The 17,761-nt window shown below is 44.5% G+C and overlaps 1 protein-coding gene across 1 annotated transcript in view; it reads left to right on the top strand.

Annotated features, from left to right (window-relative positions):
• The first annotated feature begins 8,056 nt into the window (after nucleotides 1-8,056).
• The window catches only part of LOC124776423 (NADP-dependent malic enzyme-like), a 106,763-nt gene continuing 97,058 nt past the window's right edge, over nucleotides 8,057-17,761 (top strand). The window contains 1 exon segment of the mRNA XM_047251417.1: nucleotides 8,057-8,640. Coding sequence (XP_047107373.1) covers nucleotides 8,137-8,640 — 504 coding nt within the window. The 5' untranslated portion in view covers nucleotides 8,057-8,136.

The following is a 17,761-nucleotide window of genomic DNA, read 5'->3' as shown; positions in this document are numbered from 1 at the left end:
CCTACTTGTTTTCTTGGTGAGGTCACCAGCCCTTTGTTTTGGGGTCGTCACACCATTCTTCTCCGAATTTATTGCTTAAAGACCGAATTCTTGAAATATGTTTTTTGCCTCTCTTCTTACGAGGTGGTATATGTGTAATGTAGAGCATGTTGTACATTTTATGTAAGTCTGCATTTTATGGGTTTTATTTAAATAGTCATTTACTCTTTCAGAGTTTGTTGTGAGCGGTCATGACTACGGCCGTGTTGAAAGGGAGCAGGCAAGCTTCTCAGCCCGAAGGCTCATACTGTTAATATTGTTCTTCCTGCCTCTAAATTAAATTGTAACTTGATATTTCGAGGGTGCTTTTCTGCTTATAATTCTAAATTGTTTTTGAAAAAAGCTTTTAGGAATAAAATTCTCAGTTGTTAAAAGTAATTTCATTTTCCATCAGTTACTTCCTGGCAACTACTTCCACGCTCACCTAGTGTGATTAAATGTGTTAATGTTCTTGATGAATCGCTAGTAAATAAAGTAAATTCTTTAAGAAAAGATTTTGAAAGTAAATTTACGATTCAGTAGGGTGTAACCCTTCTTAAAATTAATGGCCAATATTACCATAACAAATGGTTCATAATGATGTCTTTAAGTTTCCATCTTAAGTAAGATGATTAGCAACAAAGTATTGGGTATATTTCGTAAGCACTCCTCCTCCCAATGTAATTTTCAATAATTTTAGCCTATTTCTCCATAAATACCCACACTATGAGCCTGAGCAACACAAACTAATGCCGCAAGTATCACGTTGTGCTATTATTAATGTGTGACATCACGATAAAGCAGTCCATAGTAGTAGGCTTGTAAATAACAAAGAAAAAATGAACACACTTGACAATGCTAAAATAAAATTACTATCACCATAGGCATAAAACTGAGGTAGTTTATTAATAAAAGAATCACATGACTAACAGAATGCCTTAGAAGAGTCAGACACTTAAAGAATATAGTACATTTGTAAATAAAGATGGAATAATCCGAGTAGGAACGTTTCTACACACTAGTAAATTTAAGCTATAAATAACAGCCTCACTTACTTGTTTTGGATAGCAATTGATGCATATATGCAATTTATTTACAACAACAACAACAAAAACTTGCAGTGTGGATGCCTGTATGTAATGCCGTTGTTGCACAGGTCTCCAGCTAGGCTGCTCAAGACCAAATGCCGCCAGTGGCGGCTGGTGCCGTACACCTCCGACCTAGGTCCCAGCTCCGTGACGGGGAAATTAGCGATGTGTTTTGCCAGTATCTGTGGGCTCTGACACTCTTACTACAATGCACAGACTATGAATGACACATCCCACACATTTGCTCTAGTTATAAAGGGGGAGGGAGAGGAAGAGAGGTTGATTATTGTTGGCTCTGGGGAGAGTGGGGGAGGGGGGGGGGGGGACCTTGAATTATAGCATACAAGTGCATGGACAGGACGCTGGGTCCCCAGAGGTGGGCGGCAGGTGACTATCAATATAACTCGCCGAGTTGCCTCAAGTGTAACCTGATACACTGAAAGTCTTAATAGTTCCTCGAATTGCCCCCCCCCCTTTATCTTAACAGTTCTTGGAATTTAGATCATTATCTGTGCTCTGCGTAACTGCTTTTAAAAACGTTTTTCAGACTATTACAGTGATAAAATAAGGAGCCTTTGGTGTTGGTGAATTCTGCATGTGCCGCAGTGGTCGTATTCTCTGGAACACCCAGATGGCGATAAGGAAACGAAACGTCATTTCAAGAAAAATTGTGGGATGTGAGGTCCACCAGTTATGCAAAACCCCGTTTTTTCAAAGTACCCAAACATGTTTCAGCACCACTGTGCCATCATCAGTGGGTTTCCGTTTTATTTAATCTGTAATGTGAACATTTTTATTAAATGATTACAAAATTATGTGGATATTTAGGTCAAACAGTAGTTAGTTTCTTTTTGTTAATACCATTACACTTGGTGTGCATGATTTTTCAGGACCACTTGTGTGTTATTTATTACGTGTAGCTGGTTTTGGAAACTTTGTTAATAGACTTTCTTGGGATAGTTTACGTCTGTCTTCAAGAGTCTGCCAGTTCAGTTCCTTCAGTATCTCTGTGACACTCTCTCACAGATTAAACATACTTGTGACCATTCGTGCAGCCCATCTCTGTTCAATATCCCCTGCTAGTCATATCTGGTAAAAAATAAATTAAAAAAAAAACTGCGCTCGAACAGGCCATGAAGGCCCAACAGTACCGACGGGCCGCCGTCTCATCCTCAGACCACAGGCGTCAGCGGATGCGGATAGGAGGGGCATGTGGTCAGCACACCGCTCTCACGGCCATATGTCAGTTTCCGAGACCGGAGCCGCTACTTCTCACAAGGGAACCTCCCCATCGCACCCCCCTCAGATTTACTTATAAGTTGGCACAGTGGATAGGCCTTGAAAAACTGAACACAGATCAATTGAGAAAACAGGAAAAAGTTGTGTGGAACTGTGAAAAAATAAGCAAAATATACAAACTGAGTAGTTCATGGGAAGATATGCAACATCAAGGACACTAGAAACGCAGGAGCGCCGTGGTCTCGTGGTAACGTGAGCAGCTGCGCAACGAAAGGTCCATGGTTCAAATCTTCCATCGAGTGAAAAGTTTAATTTTTTATTTTCAGTTTATGTGACAAACTCTTATGTTTTCATCACTATTTTGGGAGTGATTATCACATCCACAAGAAAACCTAAATCGGGCAAGGTAGAAGAATCTTTTTACCCATTCGCCAAGTGGTGGGTCGACAACATATTCCTGTCATGTGACGCACATGCCGTCACCATTGTCGTATAGAATATATCAGACGTGTTTTCCTGTGGAGGAATCGGTTGACCTATGACCATGCGATCAAATGTTTTCGGTTCCCATTGGAGAGGCACGTCCTTTCGTCTACTAATCGCACAGTTTTGCGGTGCGGCCGCAAAACACAGACACTGAACTTATTACAGTGAACAGAGACGTCAATGAACGAACGGACAGATAATAACTATGCAAAAGTAAAGAAAGTAAAAGTTTCACTCGAGGGAAGACTTGAACCAAGGACCTCTCCTTCTGCAGCTGCTCACGCTACCGCGGGACCACGGCGCTCCAGAGCTCACGTTCTCCATGATGTTGCCTATGTGGCCCATGGACTACTCAGTTTGTATATTTTGCTTATTTTTTCACAGTTCCACACAACTTCTTCCTGTTTTCTCAATTGATCTGTGTTCAGTTTATCAAGGCCTATCCACAGTGCCAACTTATAACTAAATCTGAGGGGGGTGCGATGGGGAGGTTCCCTTGTCAGTAAAGTAGCTCCTCGGTTTGCCTCACAAGGGCTGAGTGCACCCCGCTTGCCAACGCTGCTCGGCAGACCGGATAGTCACCCATCCAAGTGCTAGCCCAGCCCGACAGCGCTTAACTTCGATGATTTGACGGGAACCGGTGTTACCACTGCGGCAAGGCAATTGGCAATCATATTTGGTAGTAGTCCCGCAAACTTAAGCATTATTCTAGGATGGGTCACACGAGCGATTTGCAGACAATCTCGTTTGTAGGCTGATTGCGCTTCCGCAGTAAACCGAAGTCTATCACCCGCTTTACCCATAAATGAGTCTATGTGGTCTTTCCATTTCACATCCCTACAAAATGCTACACCCAGGTATTTGAAGAGAGTTCCCGATTCCAACAGTGACTGATTGATATTATAGTCACAGGATTCTACGTTGTTTCGTTTTGTGACGTGCACAGTTTTACGTTTCTGAACATTTAGAGCAAGTTACCAATCTCTGCAGCGCGTTGAAATCTTATCGACATCTGACAATATTTATGCAGTTTCCTTCAGATAATACTTCATTACAGATAACTGTGTCATCTGCAAGTAGTCTGAGGTTGTTATTAACATTGTCAGTCACAAATTTCACTTGATACCCCATAAGACTGTACTTTTGACAATAAGCCTAGATGAGGTACTGAGTCAAATACCTTTCGGAATTTAAGAAATACTGCATCTAGCTCATTGCCTTGAGTATGTCACGTGAGAAAAGTGCAAGCTGGGTTTCACAGGATCGATTTTGCTGAATCCATGCTAACTGGCACTGAGGAAGTCATTCCGTTCAAGATACCTCATCATGTTTGAGTTCAGAATATGTTCTAAGAATGTGCAACAAATTTATGTCAAGGATACTGGACGGTAGTTTTGTGGATCACTTCTACTACCCTTCTTGGAGACGGGTGTGACCTACGCCTTTCTCCAAGAACTGGACACGGTCTTTTATTCGAAGGATCTACGATAGGTTATAGATAAAAGATGGGCTAACTCCTCTGCAAATTCAGTATAGAATTTAACAGGAATTCCATCTGGACCTGGAGTTTTGTTAAGATTTCAACTGTTTCTCAGCACCACTGACGCTACTGCTTACTTCATTCATCTTTTCAGTGATACGAGGATTAAACTGGGGCAATTCTCCTGGGTTTTTCTTTGTAAAGGAACATTTGAAAATGCAGTTAAGCATTTCAGCTTTTGCTTTGCCTCCCTCAGTTTCAGTTCCTGTACCTTTCGCTGCGAACTGGACACTAACTTTGGTGCCATTAACAGCTAGTCACTGAAGGCATCATGTACTGCTCTTTTGACAGCCAAAGGCGTTTCATTCAGCATTTCTCTATCTATAGCTCTACGCTTCGTTTTACACCTATTATGCACCAATGTCTGTTTCTTTAAAAGTTTCTTTACAGTGACTGTATACCTTGGAGGTTCCCTCCCATTATGGACTGTTCTAATGGGTGCATATTTCTCCAGTGCGTGGTCAACTATTCTTTTAAACTTGAGCCATAGTTTCTCTACATGCTCCTGCCCTGTGTTGAAAGTTTCAGGTTCCTGATCGAGATATGACACTACTAATTTTTTATCTAGTTTAGTGAACGTTTTTGTTTTAATTATCTTTTGTATTTTGGTAATCATTGTCGCCACAAACGCGTCATGGTCACTGATACCAGTTTCGATGTGGGCATCCTCAAGGATCTATTTGTTGCCATTAAATACAATATATTTCCACCATGAGTGGGATTTCTAGCTGTCTGTTACAGGTAGTTTTCAGAGAAGGCATTCAGTAATGTTTTACAGTCTATCTTATCACGTACACCACTAAAAAACAGTAATTTTTCCAATTAACTGTTGGATCATTGAAGTGTCCACCAATGATTACAGTATGATTGAGGAACTTGCATACAAGTGAACTGAGGTTTTCTCTAAAGTTTTCGATTACATCAAGAGATGAGTCCGGTGCAATAGTTCTAGATTTCCGGAAAGCATTTGACACGGTGCCCCAGTGCAGGCTGTTAACGAAGGTACGAGCGTGTGGAATAAGTTCACAGATATGTGAGTGGCTCGAAGACTTCTGAAATAATAGAACCCAGTATATTGTCCTCGACGGCGAGTTTTCATCAGGGGAAGGGTATCGTCAGGAGTGCTCCAGGGAAGTGTGATAGGACTGCTGTTGTTCTCTATACAGGGTGTTACAAAAAGGTACGGCCAAACTTTCAGGAAACATTCCTCACACACAAATAAAGAAAAGATGTTATGTTGACATGTGTCCGGAAACGCTTAATTTCCATGTTAGAGCTCATTTTATTACTTCTCTTCAAATCAGACTAATCATGGAATGGAAACACACAGCAACAGAACGTACCAGCGTGACTTCAAACACTTTGATACAGGAAATGTTCAAAATGTCCTCCGTTAGCGAGGATACATGCATCCACCCTCCGTCGCATGGAATCCCTGATGCGCTGATGCAGCCCTGGAGAATGGCGTATTGTATCACAGCCGTCCACAATACGAGCACGAAGAGTCTCTACATTTGGTACCGGGGTTGCGTAGACAAGAGCTTTCAAATGCCCCCATAAATGAAAGTCAAGAGCGTTGAGGTCAGGAGAGCGTGGAGGCCATGGAATTGGTCCGCCTGTATCAATCCATCGGTCACCGAATCTGTTGTTGAGAGGCGTACGAACACTTCGACTGAAATGTACAGGAGCTCCAGCGTGCGTGAACCACATGTTGTGTCGTACTTGTAAAGGCACATGTTCTAGCAGCACAGGTAGAGTATCCCGTATGAAATCAAGATAACGTGCTCCATTGAGCGTAGGTGGAAGAACATGGGACCCAATCAAGACATCACCAACAATACCTGTCCAAACGTTCAGAGATGTCAACACAAGCACCGAAGTCAACATTACCTTCCTTTCATTGGGCCAACTGGCGGTGAATCGAGGAAGTACTGTACATACTGACGAAACTAAAATGAGCTCTAACATGGAAATTAAGCGTTTCCGGACACATGTCCACATAACATCTTTTCTTTATTTGTGTGTGAGGAATGTTTCCTGACAGTTTGGCCGTACCTTTTTGTAACAAATGGTTCAAATGGCTCTGAGCACTATGGGACTTAACACCTTAGGTCATCAGTCCCCTAGGACTTAAAAATGGTTCAAATGGCTCTGAGCACTATGGGACTCAACTGCTGAGGTCATTAGTCCCCTAGAACTTAGAACTAGTTAAACCTAACTAACCTAAGGACATCACAAACATCCATGCCTGAGGCAGGATTCGAACCTGCGACCGTAGCGGTCTTGCGGTTCCAGACTGCAGCGCCTTTAACCGCACGGCCACTTCGGCCGGCCCCTAGAACTTAGAACTACTTAAACCTAACTAACCTAAGGACATCACACACATCCACGCCAGAGGCAGGATTCGAACCTGCGACCGTAGCGGTCACGCAGTTCCGGACTGCAGCGCCTAGAACCGCACGGCCACCGCGGCCGGCTATGAAGATACAAGTCGACTTAGACAACATTTGCAGTTGGTGTGATGAATGGCAGCTAGCCATAAATGTGGAAAATTGTAAGTCAATGAGGATAAGTTGGAAGATCAAACCTATAATATTCGGATACAGTATTACTGGTGTCCTGCTTGACACAGTGAAGTCTGAGCGTAACGTTGCAAAGTGGTATGAGGTGGAACGATTATGTGAAAACTGTGGTAGGGAAGGCGAATGGTCGACTTCGTTTCATTGGGAGAATTTTAGGAAGTAGTGGTTCACTTGCAAAGGCGGCCTCATAATTATAGGACGCTGAGGGGACCAATTCTTGAGTACTGCTCGAGTGTTTGGGATCCGTACCAGGTCGGATTGAAGGAAGAATAGAAGCAACTCAAATGCGGGCTGCCAGGTTTGTTACCGGTTCGAACAACATGCAGGTGTTACGGAGACACTTCGGGAACACAGATGTGAATTCCTGGAGGGAAGGCGACGTTGTTTTCGAGAAACACTATTGAGAAAATTTAGAGAACAGGAGTTTGAAGCTGACAGCCGAATGATTCTACTGCCGCCAGCGTACATTGCGTGTAAGGGCCACGGAGATAAGGTGGGACAGAAAAGGAAATGACAAGTGGTGGTACAGGGTACCCTCCGCCAGGCACCTTACCGTGGTTTGCGGTGTATCTATGTAGATGTAGATTTTATAGTGTTGTGTTTGTGTCGTTGTTGACGGTTAGGAAGAAGAATGAGGGGAAAAGCCGGCTCCGGTGCACAGAGTACTTCTCTCGAATAGGACCGAATACTGGTGATAAAAATTTCTTCCGCTACCAGCGTTTGAACCGGATACCTTTGAATAGAGTCAGTCTATACAGCGCATTTTAGTGACTTTTTTCACTCTAACTGTCCGCTACTTCGTCATTTTCTTGTCAATATTTCTGTGGGAGTGTAGTATGACACCTCTGAAATTCTATCGTAAAGAAAATCACATAGTTTTTTCTTTTTTTTTTTATTACCGATGGTGGCAAGCCCCCTGCCCGCAGACACTGAGCTGCCTGGTCTCGGCTGCGCAGGCGAGTGACACTTCATTATCTGTAACGGCCTTCAATCTAAGCAGGAGTCCATCCTTTCGATTGACGCGGAGGCATTTCCGCTCTGCCGTTTCCGGACCGGGCTTGTTTATAACGGAGGCGCAGCTGTGAGAACCGGAGAACGCTGGGGTCGCACAGAAATCTGCGCTACTATATCACCCAGAGTCACCAGGCACTAACGAAATATCGCCGTCAGTAATCTGTTAACCATGGACACCGTATCGGCGAGCGAAGGCACTGGGAAGACGGCGATTGAGGCAAAGGATGAGAAAAGTGAAACGGCAGAACATAGCGCGCACTCAGTGTCGACAACCGGTGCTGCTGACAATGCAGGCGAGAAGGCGACGGGTACAACAAAACAGGAGCTCGATCCGGGTCAAGCGAACGCAGGCAGCGAAGCGACCCTGACAATTGGCGGTGCAGCAGTGGGACCAACCTCAGAGTCAAAACCAGGTGTAGCGCCCAGGGCGCACACAGTGCCGTCTGACGAGACAGTAACAGGTACTACTCTTGTTCCACAGAAGCAACCAGTCGCTGGAAAATCTGTGGAAACACCGGTAGCTCCGACTGCGAAGGAGCCACCAGCAGCGGCCACCGTGTCTGACCTCCGGAGGGACAAGTTGGGACAGTGGGCGACAGGCGATGAGGGAACAGCTGCCTGCCCTTCGCTCACCAGGGGTGTGGATCACTTGCGCAGCCCTCAACTCAACAAGGTGCGTAGTGCAATAGCTGCAAAAGACACATTTTGAGGAAGGGGTTGAGGGGCTTGAATGAGGAGGGCAGGATGTCATCAGTCTTATGACTGGCTCTATGCCACCCACTACTCCTTCTCCTGTACCAATTTCTTCAGGTCAGACTAGCACTTACAGCCAACGTCTTCGAATGTTTTGTTGGACACATTCTATTCTTTATCTTTCCCTCTACGGATTGCTCTAGTACATGGAACATATTCCACGATGCCTTAAGGCATGTACTGTCATTCTGCCCCTCATTCTAGTCAGTGTTGTCCACATATTCCTTTCCTCGCCGAATCTGAGTAAAACCTCCACAATTTTCGTTTTATCACTCCACTTGAGTATCATCATTTTCCTATAAGATCTCAAATGCTTCGATTCTTTTTTATCCGTTTTACCACACAGTCCACGATTCAGTCCTGTGCTCCAGATGTACATTTCCGATTTTTCCCTCGTATTAATGACTACGTGTGATACTAATAAACACTTTTTAGCGAGGAATGCACTGTTTGCCCATGCTAGCCTGCTTCTCTGCTTCTTATAATCTCCTTGCGTCATCCGTCGTGCATTGTTTTGCTTCCAAGTTAGCAGAATTGTTTCACTTCGGCTACTACATGGACTCTAATTTTTTTGTTAAGGTATTCTTCATTACATTCGTTTTTCTTCGATATGCTCTCAGTTTTTATTCTGTTATCATTAAACTCAAATGAAACATTACGGTTCTAGAGACCTTTCCAGGTCTCAAGACATCTATGATGTGTATATGCAGACTGCAGTGACAAATGAAGATTTGTAACAAGACCAGAATTCGAACCCCGGCCTCCTCCTTACTTGACAGATGTGCTAACCACAATGCCACCCTTGCACAATGGCTTTGCACAACTGCACAGACTACCCTAGCACGCCTCACTTCTCCCTCAGTCCATACAGTTGTGCAAAGCCACTGTGCCAGGGTGGCGGAGTGGTTTACACAACTGCCTAGTGAGCAGGACACCGGGTCCATATCCTCGCCTTGGTACAAATTTTCATTCATCGCTTCAGTCTGCATGTATACGTCATAGATGTATGAGACTCGAAAAAGTCTCTGGAACCATATGGTCTCATTCAATTAACGCACCTAAGCCTGGTTTTCAGTCAGGATCCCCAATTTCGTGGGCTGAGATGTGAATGGGACTTTGTACTGAGGAGATTCCGTGGAGTTGCGGAAAGCCACTGTGCCTGGGTAGCATAGCGGTTAGCGCATCTGCCTAGCGAATAGGAGGCCCAGACTCGAATTGTGGCCTTGATAGAAATGTAGCCCCTTTTATACCTTGTAAAAAGAGATACATTATTAAGAGTAAAAAACAAACAAACGCCGAAACAAATACTAGTAAGACAAATTATTTTTATTGATCCTAGGTCCACAGTGCAATGAATTTTTAATGAGTCCATGCTGCCAGTAATAAAATAAAAACTAACAGTTAGGCATCATGGAGTCATTCAAAAACTAATAAGATTAAATTACAGCAGGAGAAAGAACTAAAAATGTCCTTCAAAGGTGTAGAACGTTGTTAATGCCCTGAAACAAAACGAAGCAGACATCTCGAATACTAATGAAGTATTTGCCGTTATATATTAGAACCCATTTCCTTTTAGGAATCTAGAACTGTTTCCTTACGCTACGACGAATTTCTTCGAAACAGGTCAACTTGGTAGAAGTAAACAGGCAGTTTTCTACAGACGTTTGCTTGCGTTTCGACGAATGACAAATACGGCAGAGCTCCTGCAGAGCTACTTGGAAAATGAAACGCAGAAATGTTTTGAGAAGTACAATGAACGAATACGGCCGTTTGTGCTCTCAAGTAGGTCCTGATCTGAAGGCAACCACTAACCGAACATCCTTCTAAAGCAGAAAAATTTGCACTATCCCTCCAGAATTTTTTTGTCACAGACTTTGTTTACATTTCTTGAGGAATCTCAAAAACGCGTCCTTCGTATATGGTTCATCCACTTTTACTAGTTTGCCGACACACAACTAGCAGAGTACTATTACACTACAGCAAAAAAATGGCTCTGAGCACTATGGGACTTAACATCTATGGTCATCAGTCCCCTAGAACTTAGAGCGAATTAAACCTAACTAACCTAAGGACATCACACAACACCCAGTCATCACGAGGCAGAGAAAATCCCTGACCCCGCCGGGAATCGAACCCGGGAGCCTGGGCGTGGGAAGCGAGAGCGCTACCGCACGACCACGAGCTACACTACAGCAAATAGATCTATAGTAATGTGAGCAATTTCGTTTGTTTCGAATCGCGGTAGTACGTAAGAACTTATGCCACTCTCCGACTGCCGGCCGGGGTGGCCGAGCGGTTCTAGGCGCTTCAGTCCGGAACCGCGGGACTGCTACGGTCGCAGGTTCGAATCCTGCCTCGGGCTTGGATGTGTGTGTTGTCCTTAGGTTTGTTAGGTTTAAGTTGTTCTAAGTTCTAGGGGACTGATGACCTTAGTAGTTAAGTCCCATAGTGCTCAGAGCCATTTGAACCACTCTCCGACTTTACTGTGTACTACACGCAATAGTTTCATTGCACTTTGACAGTTCGCTTTTATCTAAAATTAGTTTTTTTAGTGAAATTGGTGATGATGTAATCATAGGTTGTTTAGGCACTCCATGCAGGAACTTCATGATGACTAAAGGTTGACCTCTAGGGAAATTGCCGCACCACAGTTGTATAAGGCTTACTCAGGCAAGCGGGGCCCCGTCTGAGTGGATCCTTATTACCCTAGCTGCTCGTGGGTCTGAGATGGATCCCTCGAAATTTTCTCCTCCACCTCCCAGCAGAATGAGTGAGCCGCTACTAGATATCGACACCAATCTCTCGAGAGGCCTCGTGTGACGAGTCCTTCAGATTCTAGATTTATTCAGGGTAGTTCTGTCTTTAGTAACAGAACGCATGGTTCGGCTCAGGATGTGTTTTTCATAGTTAAACGAAGAGAGGGAAGCTTTGAGAAAGTTTCCCCTTCCTACATTCACAAGGGTTTAGATGGTATAGCAATTATATTGAAATCTGTAAAGCAGCTGTGCAGTGAAACACTGTTGGTCGAACCCTCCAGTTCCCAACAAGCGACAAACCTACAAAATGCGAAAAGCGTTAGGTAATGTGCCATTGAAACTGAGATACACACAACCTTGAACTACAGCAAAGCTATTGCATATCTGGTGGCCATTACAAAAGAAGAACTGCAAGGTTAGTGGGCTCAAGAATTCGGTTTTAACATACAGAATACCATGGAAGTGGTGAGAGAAACGTATTGTACCTGCTAACAACAGGAACTGGGGGCGGAAGAAAATGTATAGAAACTATCAAAATCAACCAAGAATAAACATTTAGCAAAGGGGAGGAGAACATGGAAGATTTTTGGCTCAATACAGAGGTATTAAAGGCTCTGTGATAGATTTCCTGTATGATATCAGTCAACAGATCAAAGTGGCCTGTTTAGATGCTCATTGGTCATGATGGAACTGAAACGGAAAGTGATGAAATGAAAGCTGACATATTAAATTCTGTCTTTGGACATTAGTTCTTACAAGAACGTAACACAATTCTTTTGACTGTCGCAAGGATATGAAAACATTAAAAACTTTAGCGCCCACCTGAAAAACAAACGAAGACAAAAGATAGAGGTTTCGTGATCCTCGATGCTGAGAACCCACAGCCTGCGTACACCTGTAATATTCGTATATAGGTTCTGCCCTCCACCATGAGATGCAGGCAAGAAGAAAAACGATTATTGTAAATGTATCTGGAAAGATATTATTATGGCAGTTGAAGGCCGCTCACTTATGTCTCAGACCAGCATAAATAAATGCAAGTTATTAATAATAGCAAATAGTCTCCAGGGGACGTTGCAAATGGAAGACTCCTGGACCAGGTGCGGTGTTTCACACTGTCCATTCATAAGATCCAGAAGTCTGTAGACAGTGAGCTTTAGTTTGATGCTATGTTTCGTGATTTCCGAGAAACCTTCGATACAGAAATACATCGACGCCGTATATACAAACCACGTATTTATGAAAACCCGTATGAAACTGGAGACTGAAGACTTTACTAGCATCGCGTAGTACCTCTTTCTTATCATTTTCAGAAGCGAAAGTATCGTCTGGTATACTTGAGGAAGTTCTGTTGACAAGACATTAAGCAATCTAAAAGAACTTTTACCTCTCTGAGGCTTTTCAGAAACGACACATCTGTAATTAGGGAGAGGGAGATCATATCGTTAGAAGATTACTGCAGAAAGACCTAAACATAGCTATCTCTCGTTGTAACTACTAGCAACTCATCCTCAACACGGTTTATCTGATTTACTCTCCACAAATACCCCCAAAGTCCCGATACCAGTTGATCCGGTAATCATTCATTAGAATCAGTCAAGACAGCCAGGCTTCACGGAGTAGCTGTCCAGAACGATTTATCGCGGAACGACCGCATAAATCTATCGTTCTGGAAACAGGATGATGTTGAGTTATCGGAAAAATCGTTCGGAAATGTTGTTCACCCAAGAAAAACGCTAGGCCAATTATGAAATTCTAGTTCCAACAACTCATGAGAATTGTTCGTCAGTGTTGGTTACCTTTAGAGATACACGTTGAAAACAGATCCATGCGTCTCGTCATTAATTTTATTTAGTCAGTGCGAGCACGACACAGAAATCCTCAAAAAACTCTAGTGAGAAACGTATCAAGAAAGGCGCTGTGTATTGTGACTCGAAGACCTTTGAAATAATAGAACCCAATACGTTGTCCCGGACGGCAGATGTTCATTGAAGACAGGAATGCTCCAAGGAAGTGTGACAGAACCGCTCTTATTTTCAATGTGCATAAACGATCTATCTGAGCAGAAATCTGAGACTGTTTGCTGATGACGCTGCAGTGTACGAGAAAGTGCCGTCCTTGAGCGACTGTAGCAGAATACAGGATAACATAGATAGAATTTATACTTGGTGTAATAAATGGCACCTTGCCCTCAATGTGGAAAAATGTAGGTTAATGCAGTTGAGCAGGAGAAACAGTCCTGCAATTTCGTATACTGTGTTAGTGGTGTGCTGATTGACATTGCCAAGTCCATTAAATAACTTACCGTAATGTTGTAAAGCTGCATGAAATGGAAAGAATAGGTAAGGGTAACTGTAGGGAAGATAAATAGTCGACTTCTGTTTATTGGGAGAATTCAAGGAAAGGGTAGTTCATGTATAAAGAAGATCACGTACAGAACACTAGTGCGACCCATTCTTGGGTAATGTTCGAATGTTTAGGATTCCGAGCATGTCGTATAAATGAAAGCTGTCGAAGCAATTCAGAAGCGTACTGCTAGATTTGTTACCGGCAATTCGATCAACACGCAAATACTACGGAAATGTTCCGTAAATTCAAATGAGAATCCCTGGAGAGAAGTAGTTCTTTTACGAAGTACTGTTGAGAAAGTTTAGAGAACCAGCACTTGCGACAGACTGCAAAATAATTTTACTACCACTAATGTACATCCCTCATAAACACAGCGTCGAAAAAAGAAACGAGGGCTTGTAAAGAGGCACCCAGAGAGTCGCTTTTCCCTCGCTCCATTTGCGTGAAACAGAAAGGAGAACGACTAACAGCGATACGAGGCTCCCTCCACCATGCACCTTATATTGATTTGCGCAGTATACGCGTAGATGTAGTTGTAGGCTTCCTTTCGAAATTCTGAGAACCCATTTTCCAACACGAGTTTATATTTCAGTTGTTGTTGTTGTTGTTGTTGTGGTCTTCAGTCCTGAGACTGGTTTGATGCAGCTCTCCATGCTACTCTATCCAGTGCAAGCTTCTTCATCTCCCAGTACCTACTGCAACCTACATCCTTCTGAATCTGCTTAGTGTATTCATCTCTTGGTCTCCCTCTACGATTTTTACCCTCCTCGCTGCCCTCCAATACTAAATTGGTGATCCCTTGATGCCTCAGAACATGTCCTACGAACCGGTCCCATCTTCTGGTCAAGTTGTGCCACAAACTTCTCCCCAATCCTATTCAATACTTCCTCATTAGCTATGTGATATACCCATCTAATCTTCAGAATTCTTCTGTAGCACCACATTTCGAAAGCTTCTATTCTCTTCTTGTCCAAACTATTTATCGTCCATGTTTCACTTCCATACATGGCTACACTCCATACAAATACTTTCAGAAATGACTTCCTGACACTTAAATCTATACTCGATGTTAACAAATTTCTCATCTTCAGAAACGCTTTCCTTGCCATTGCCAGTCTACATTTTATATCCTCTCTACTTCGACCATCATCAGTTATTTTGCTCCCCAAATAGCAAAACTCCTTTACTACTTTAAGTGTCTCATTTCCTAATCTAATTCCCTCAGCATCAACCGACTTAATTCGACTACATTCCATTATCCTCGTTTTGCTTTTGTTGACGTTCATCTTATATCCTCCTTTCAAGACACTGTCCATTCCATTCAACTGCTCATACCTCCAGCTTATATCACGAGTAATTATCCAAGAAAATTTAAGGCGTGCCTTTAGGGAATGAAACAAGTAGGACCGGAAATGTTTATTGCACACTAAGTACCCTCATCCTCGCATCACACGGTGAAGTATAGTCGTAGATGTACGCGCCCTCCATTCTACGATGAAAGATTGGCTCTGAAACTGACCTCTAAGCCCCTCCAGGAAGGGCCATTCCACCAGAGATTGCAGGAGAACATCTCAGGAGTTTGGATGAGTAGTACAGAGGCACTTGTAAATTGAAGAGCCGAACAGGGTTGTGAGTTGTGTTGCAAAGGGTTAGTTATTACGAAGTTTCTTGTGGTATGCAGAGTTCTGATTTCGTCTCCAGTTTGAAATTCAGGTTTAGACTCATTCTGTAGTTGTTTCTGCATTAAGAGCCGGCAGAGCGGTTCTAGGCGCTACAGTCTGGAACAACGCGACCGCTACGGTCGCAGGTTCGAATCCTGCCTCGGGCATGGATGTGTGTGATGTCCTTAGGTTAGCTAGGTTTAAGTAGTTCTAAGTTCTAGGGGACTTATGACCACTGCAGTTGAGTCCCATAGTGCTCAGTCCGCAGCTCGTGGTCGTGCGGTAGCGTTCTCGCTTCCCACGCCCGGGTTCCCGGGTTCGATTCCCGGCGGGGTTAGGGATTTTCTCTGCCTCGTGATGACTGGGTGTTGTGTGCTGTCCTTAGGTTAGTTAGGTTTAAGTAGTCCTAAGTTCTAGGGGACTGACGACCATAGATGTTAAGTCCCATAGTGCTCAGAGCCATTTTTGAACCCATAGTGCTCAGAGTCATTTGAACCATTTGAACAACGAGACTGGACTGTACATCAATGGAAAAGTGTCGCCTGGTCGGATAAATCATGTTTCTTGTTACACCAGACCGATTGTTGCGTCCGCATCCTCTAGGTCAGTGATCGTCAAAGTTGTCAGTCAAAAGAGCTACACTCCTGGAAATTGAAATAAGAACACCGTGAATTCATTGTCCCAGGAAGGGGAAACTTTATTGACACATTCCTGGGGTCAGATACATCACATGATCACACTGACAGAACCACAGGCACGTAGACACAGGCAACAGAGCATGCACAATGTCGGCACTAGTACAGTGTATATCCACCTTTCGCAGCAATGCAGGCTGCTATTCTCCCATGGAGACGATCGTAGAGATGCTGGATGTAGTCCTGTGGAACGGCTTGCCATGCCATTTCCACCTGGCGCCTCAGTTGGACCAGCGTTCGTGCTGGACGTGCAGACCGCGTGAGACGACGCTTCATCCAGTCCCAAACATGCTCAATGGGGGACAGATCCGGAGATCTTGCTGGCCAGGGTAGTTGACTTACACCCTCTAGAGCACGTTGGGTGGCACGGGATACATGAGGACGTGCATTGTCCTGTTGGAACAGCAAGTTCCCTTGCCGGTCTAGGAATGGTAGAACGATGGGTTCGATGACGGTTTGGATGTACCGTGCACTATTCAGTGTCCCCTCGACGATCACCAGTGGTGTACGGCCAGTGTAGGAGATCGCTCCCCACACCATGATGCCGGGTGTTGGCCCTGTGTGCCTCGGTAGTATGCAGTCCTGATTGTGGCGCTCACCTGCACGGCGCCAAACACGCATACGACCATCATTGGCACCAAGGCAGAAGCGACTCTCATCGCTGAAGACGACACGTCTCCATTCGTCCCTCCATTCACGCCTGTCGCGACACCACTGGAGGCGGGCTGCACGATGTTGGGGCGTGAGCGGAAGACGGCCTAACGGTGTGCGGGACCGTAGCCCAGCTTCATGGAGACGGTTGCGAATGGTCCTCGCCGATACCCCAGGAGCAACAGTGTCCCTAATTTGCTGGGAAGTGGCGGTGCGGTCCCCTACGGCACTGCGTAGGATCCTACGGTCTTGGCGTGCATCCGTGCGTCGCTGCGGTCCGGTCCCAGGTCGACGGGCACGTGCACCTTCCGCCGACCACTGGCGACAACATCGATGTACTGTGGAGACCTCAGGCCCCACGTGTTGAGCAATTCGGCGGTACGTCCACCCGGCCTCCCGCATGCCCACTATACGCCCTCGCTCAAAGTCCGTCAACTGCACATACGGTTCACGTCCACGCTGTCGCGGCATGCTACCAGTGTTAAAGACTGAGATGGAGCTCCGTATGCCACGGCAAATTGGCTGACACTGACGGCGGCGGAGCACAAATGCTGCGCAGCTAGCGCCATTCGACGGCCAACACCGCGGTTCCTGGTGTGTCCGCTGTGCCGTGCGTGTGATCATTGCTTGTACAGCCCTCTCGCAGTGTCCGGAGCAAGTATGGTGGGTCTGACACACCGGTGTCAATGTGTTCTTTTTTCCATTTCCAGGAGTGTATATGGCAACAGAACATGAACTGAAATTTCTTCTAAGAGCCAATTTTTTAAAACTTAAACTATGTAGGCAGTTACTTCGTTATTAACTTAATTAGAGTACTCTTAAGCCAGGTTTTGCAAAAACCTCCTCAATTTGAATGAAATAAATTTGCTGAGGTCAATCCCTTCCAACATACCCATCCACAGTACAACGAAAAACCAGCCAAAGTTGCA

The sequence above is a fragment of the Schistocerca piceifrons genome, chromosome 2 (genome assembly GCF_021461385.2).
Source record: "Schistocerca piceifrons isolate TAMUIC-IGC-003096 chromosome 2, iqSchPice1.1, whole genome shotgun sequence".
Lineage (NCBI taxonomy): Eukaryota > Metazoa > Arthropoda > Insecta > Orthoptera > Acrididae > Schistocerca > Schistocerca piceifrons.
The sequence above is the reverse complement of the archived record's forward strand: the minus strand, read 5'-3'. Positions and strand labels throughout refer to the sequence as shown.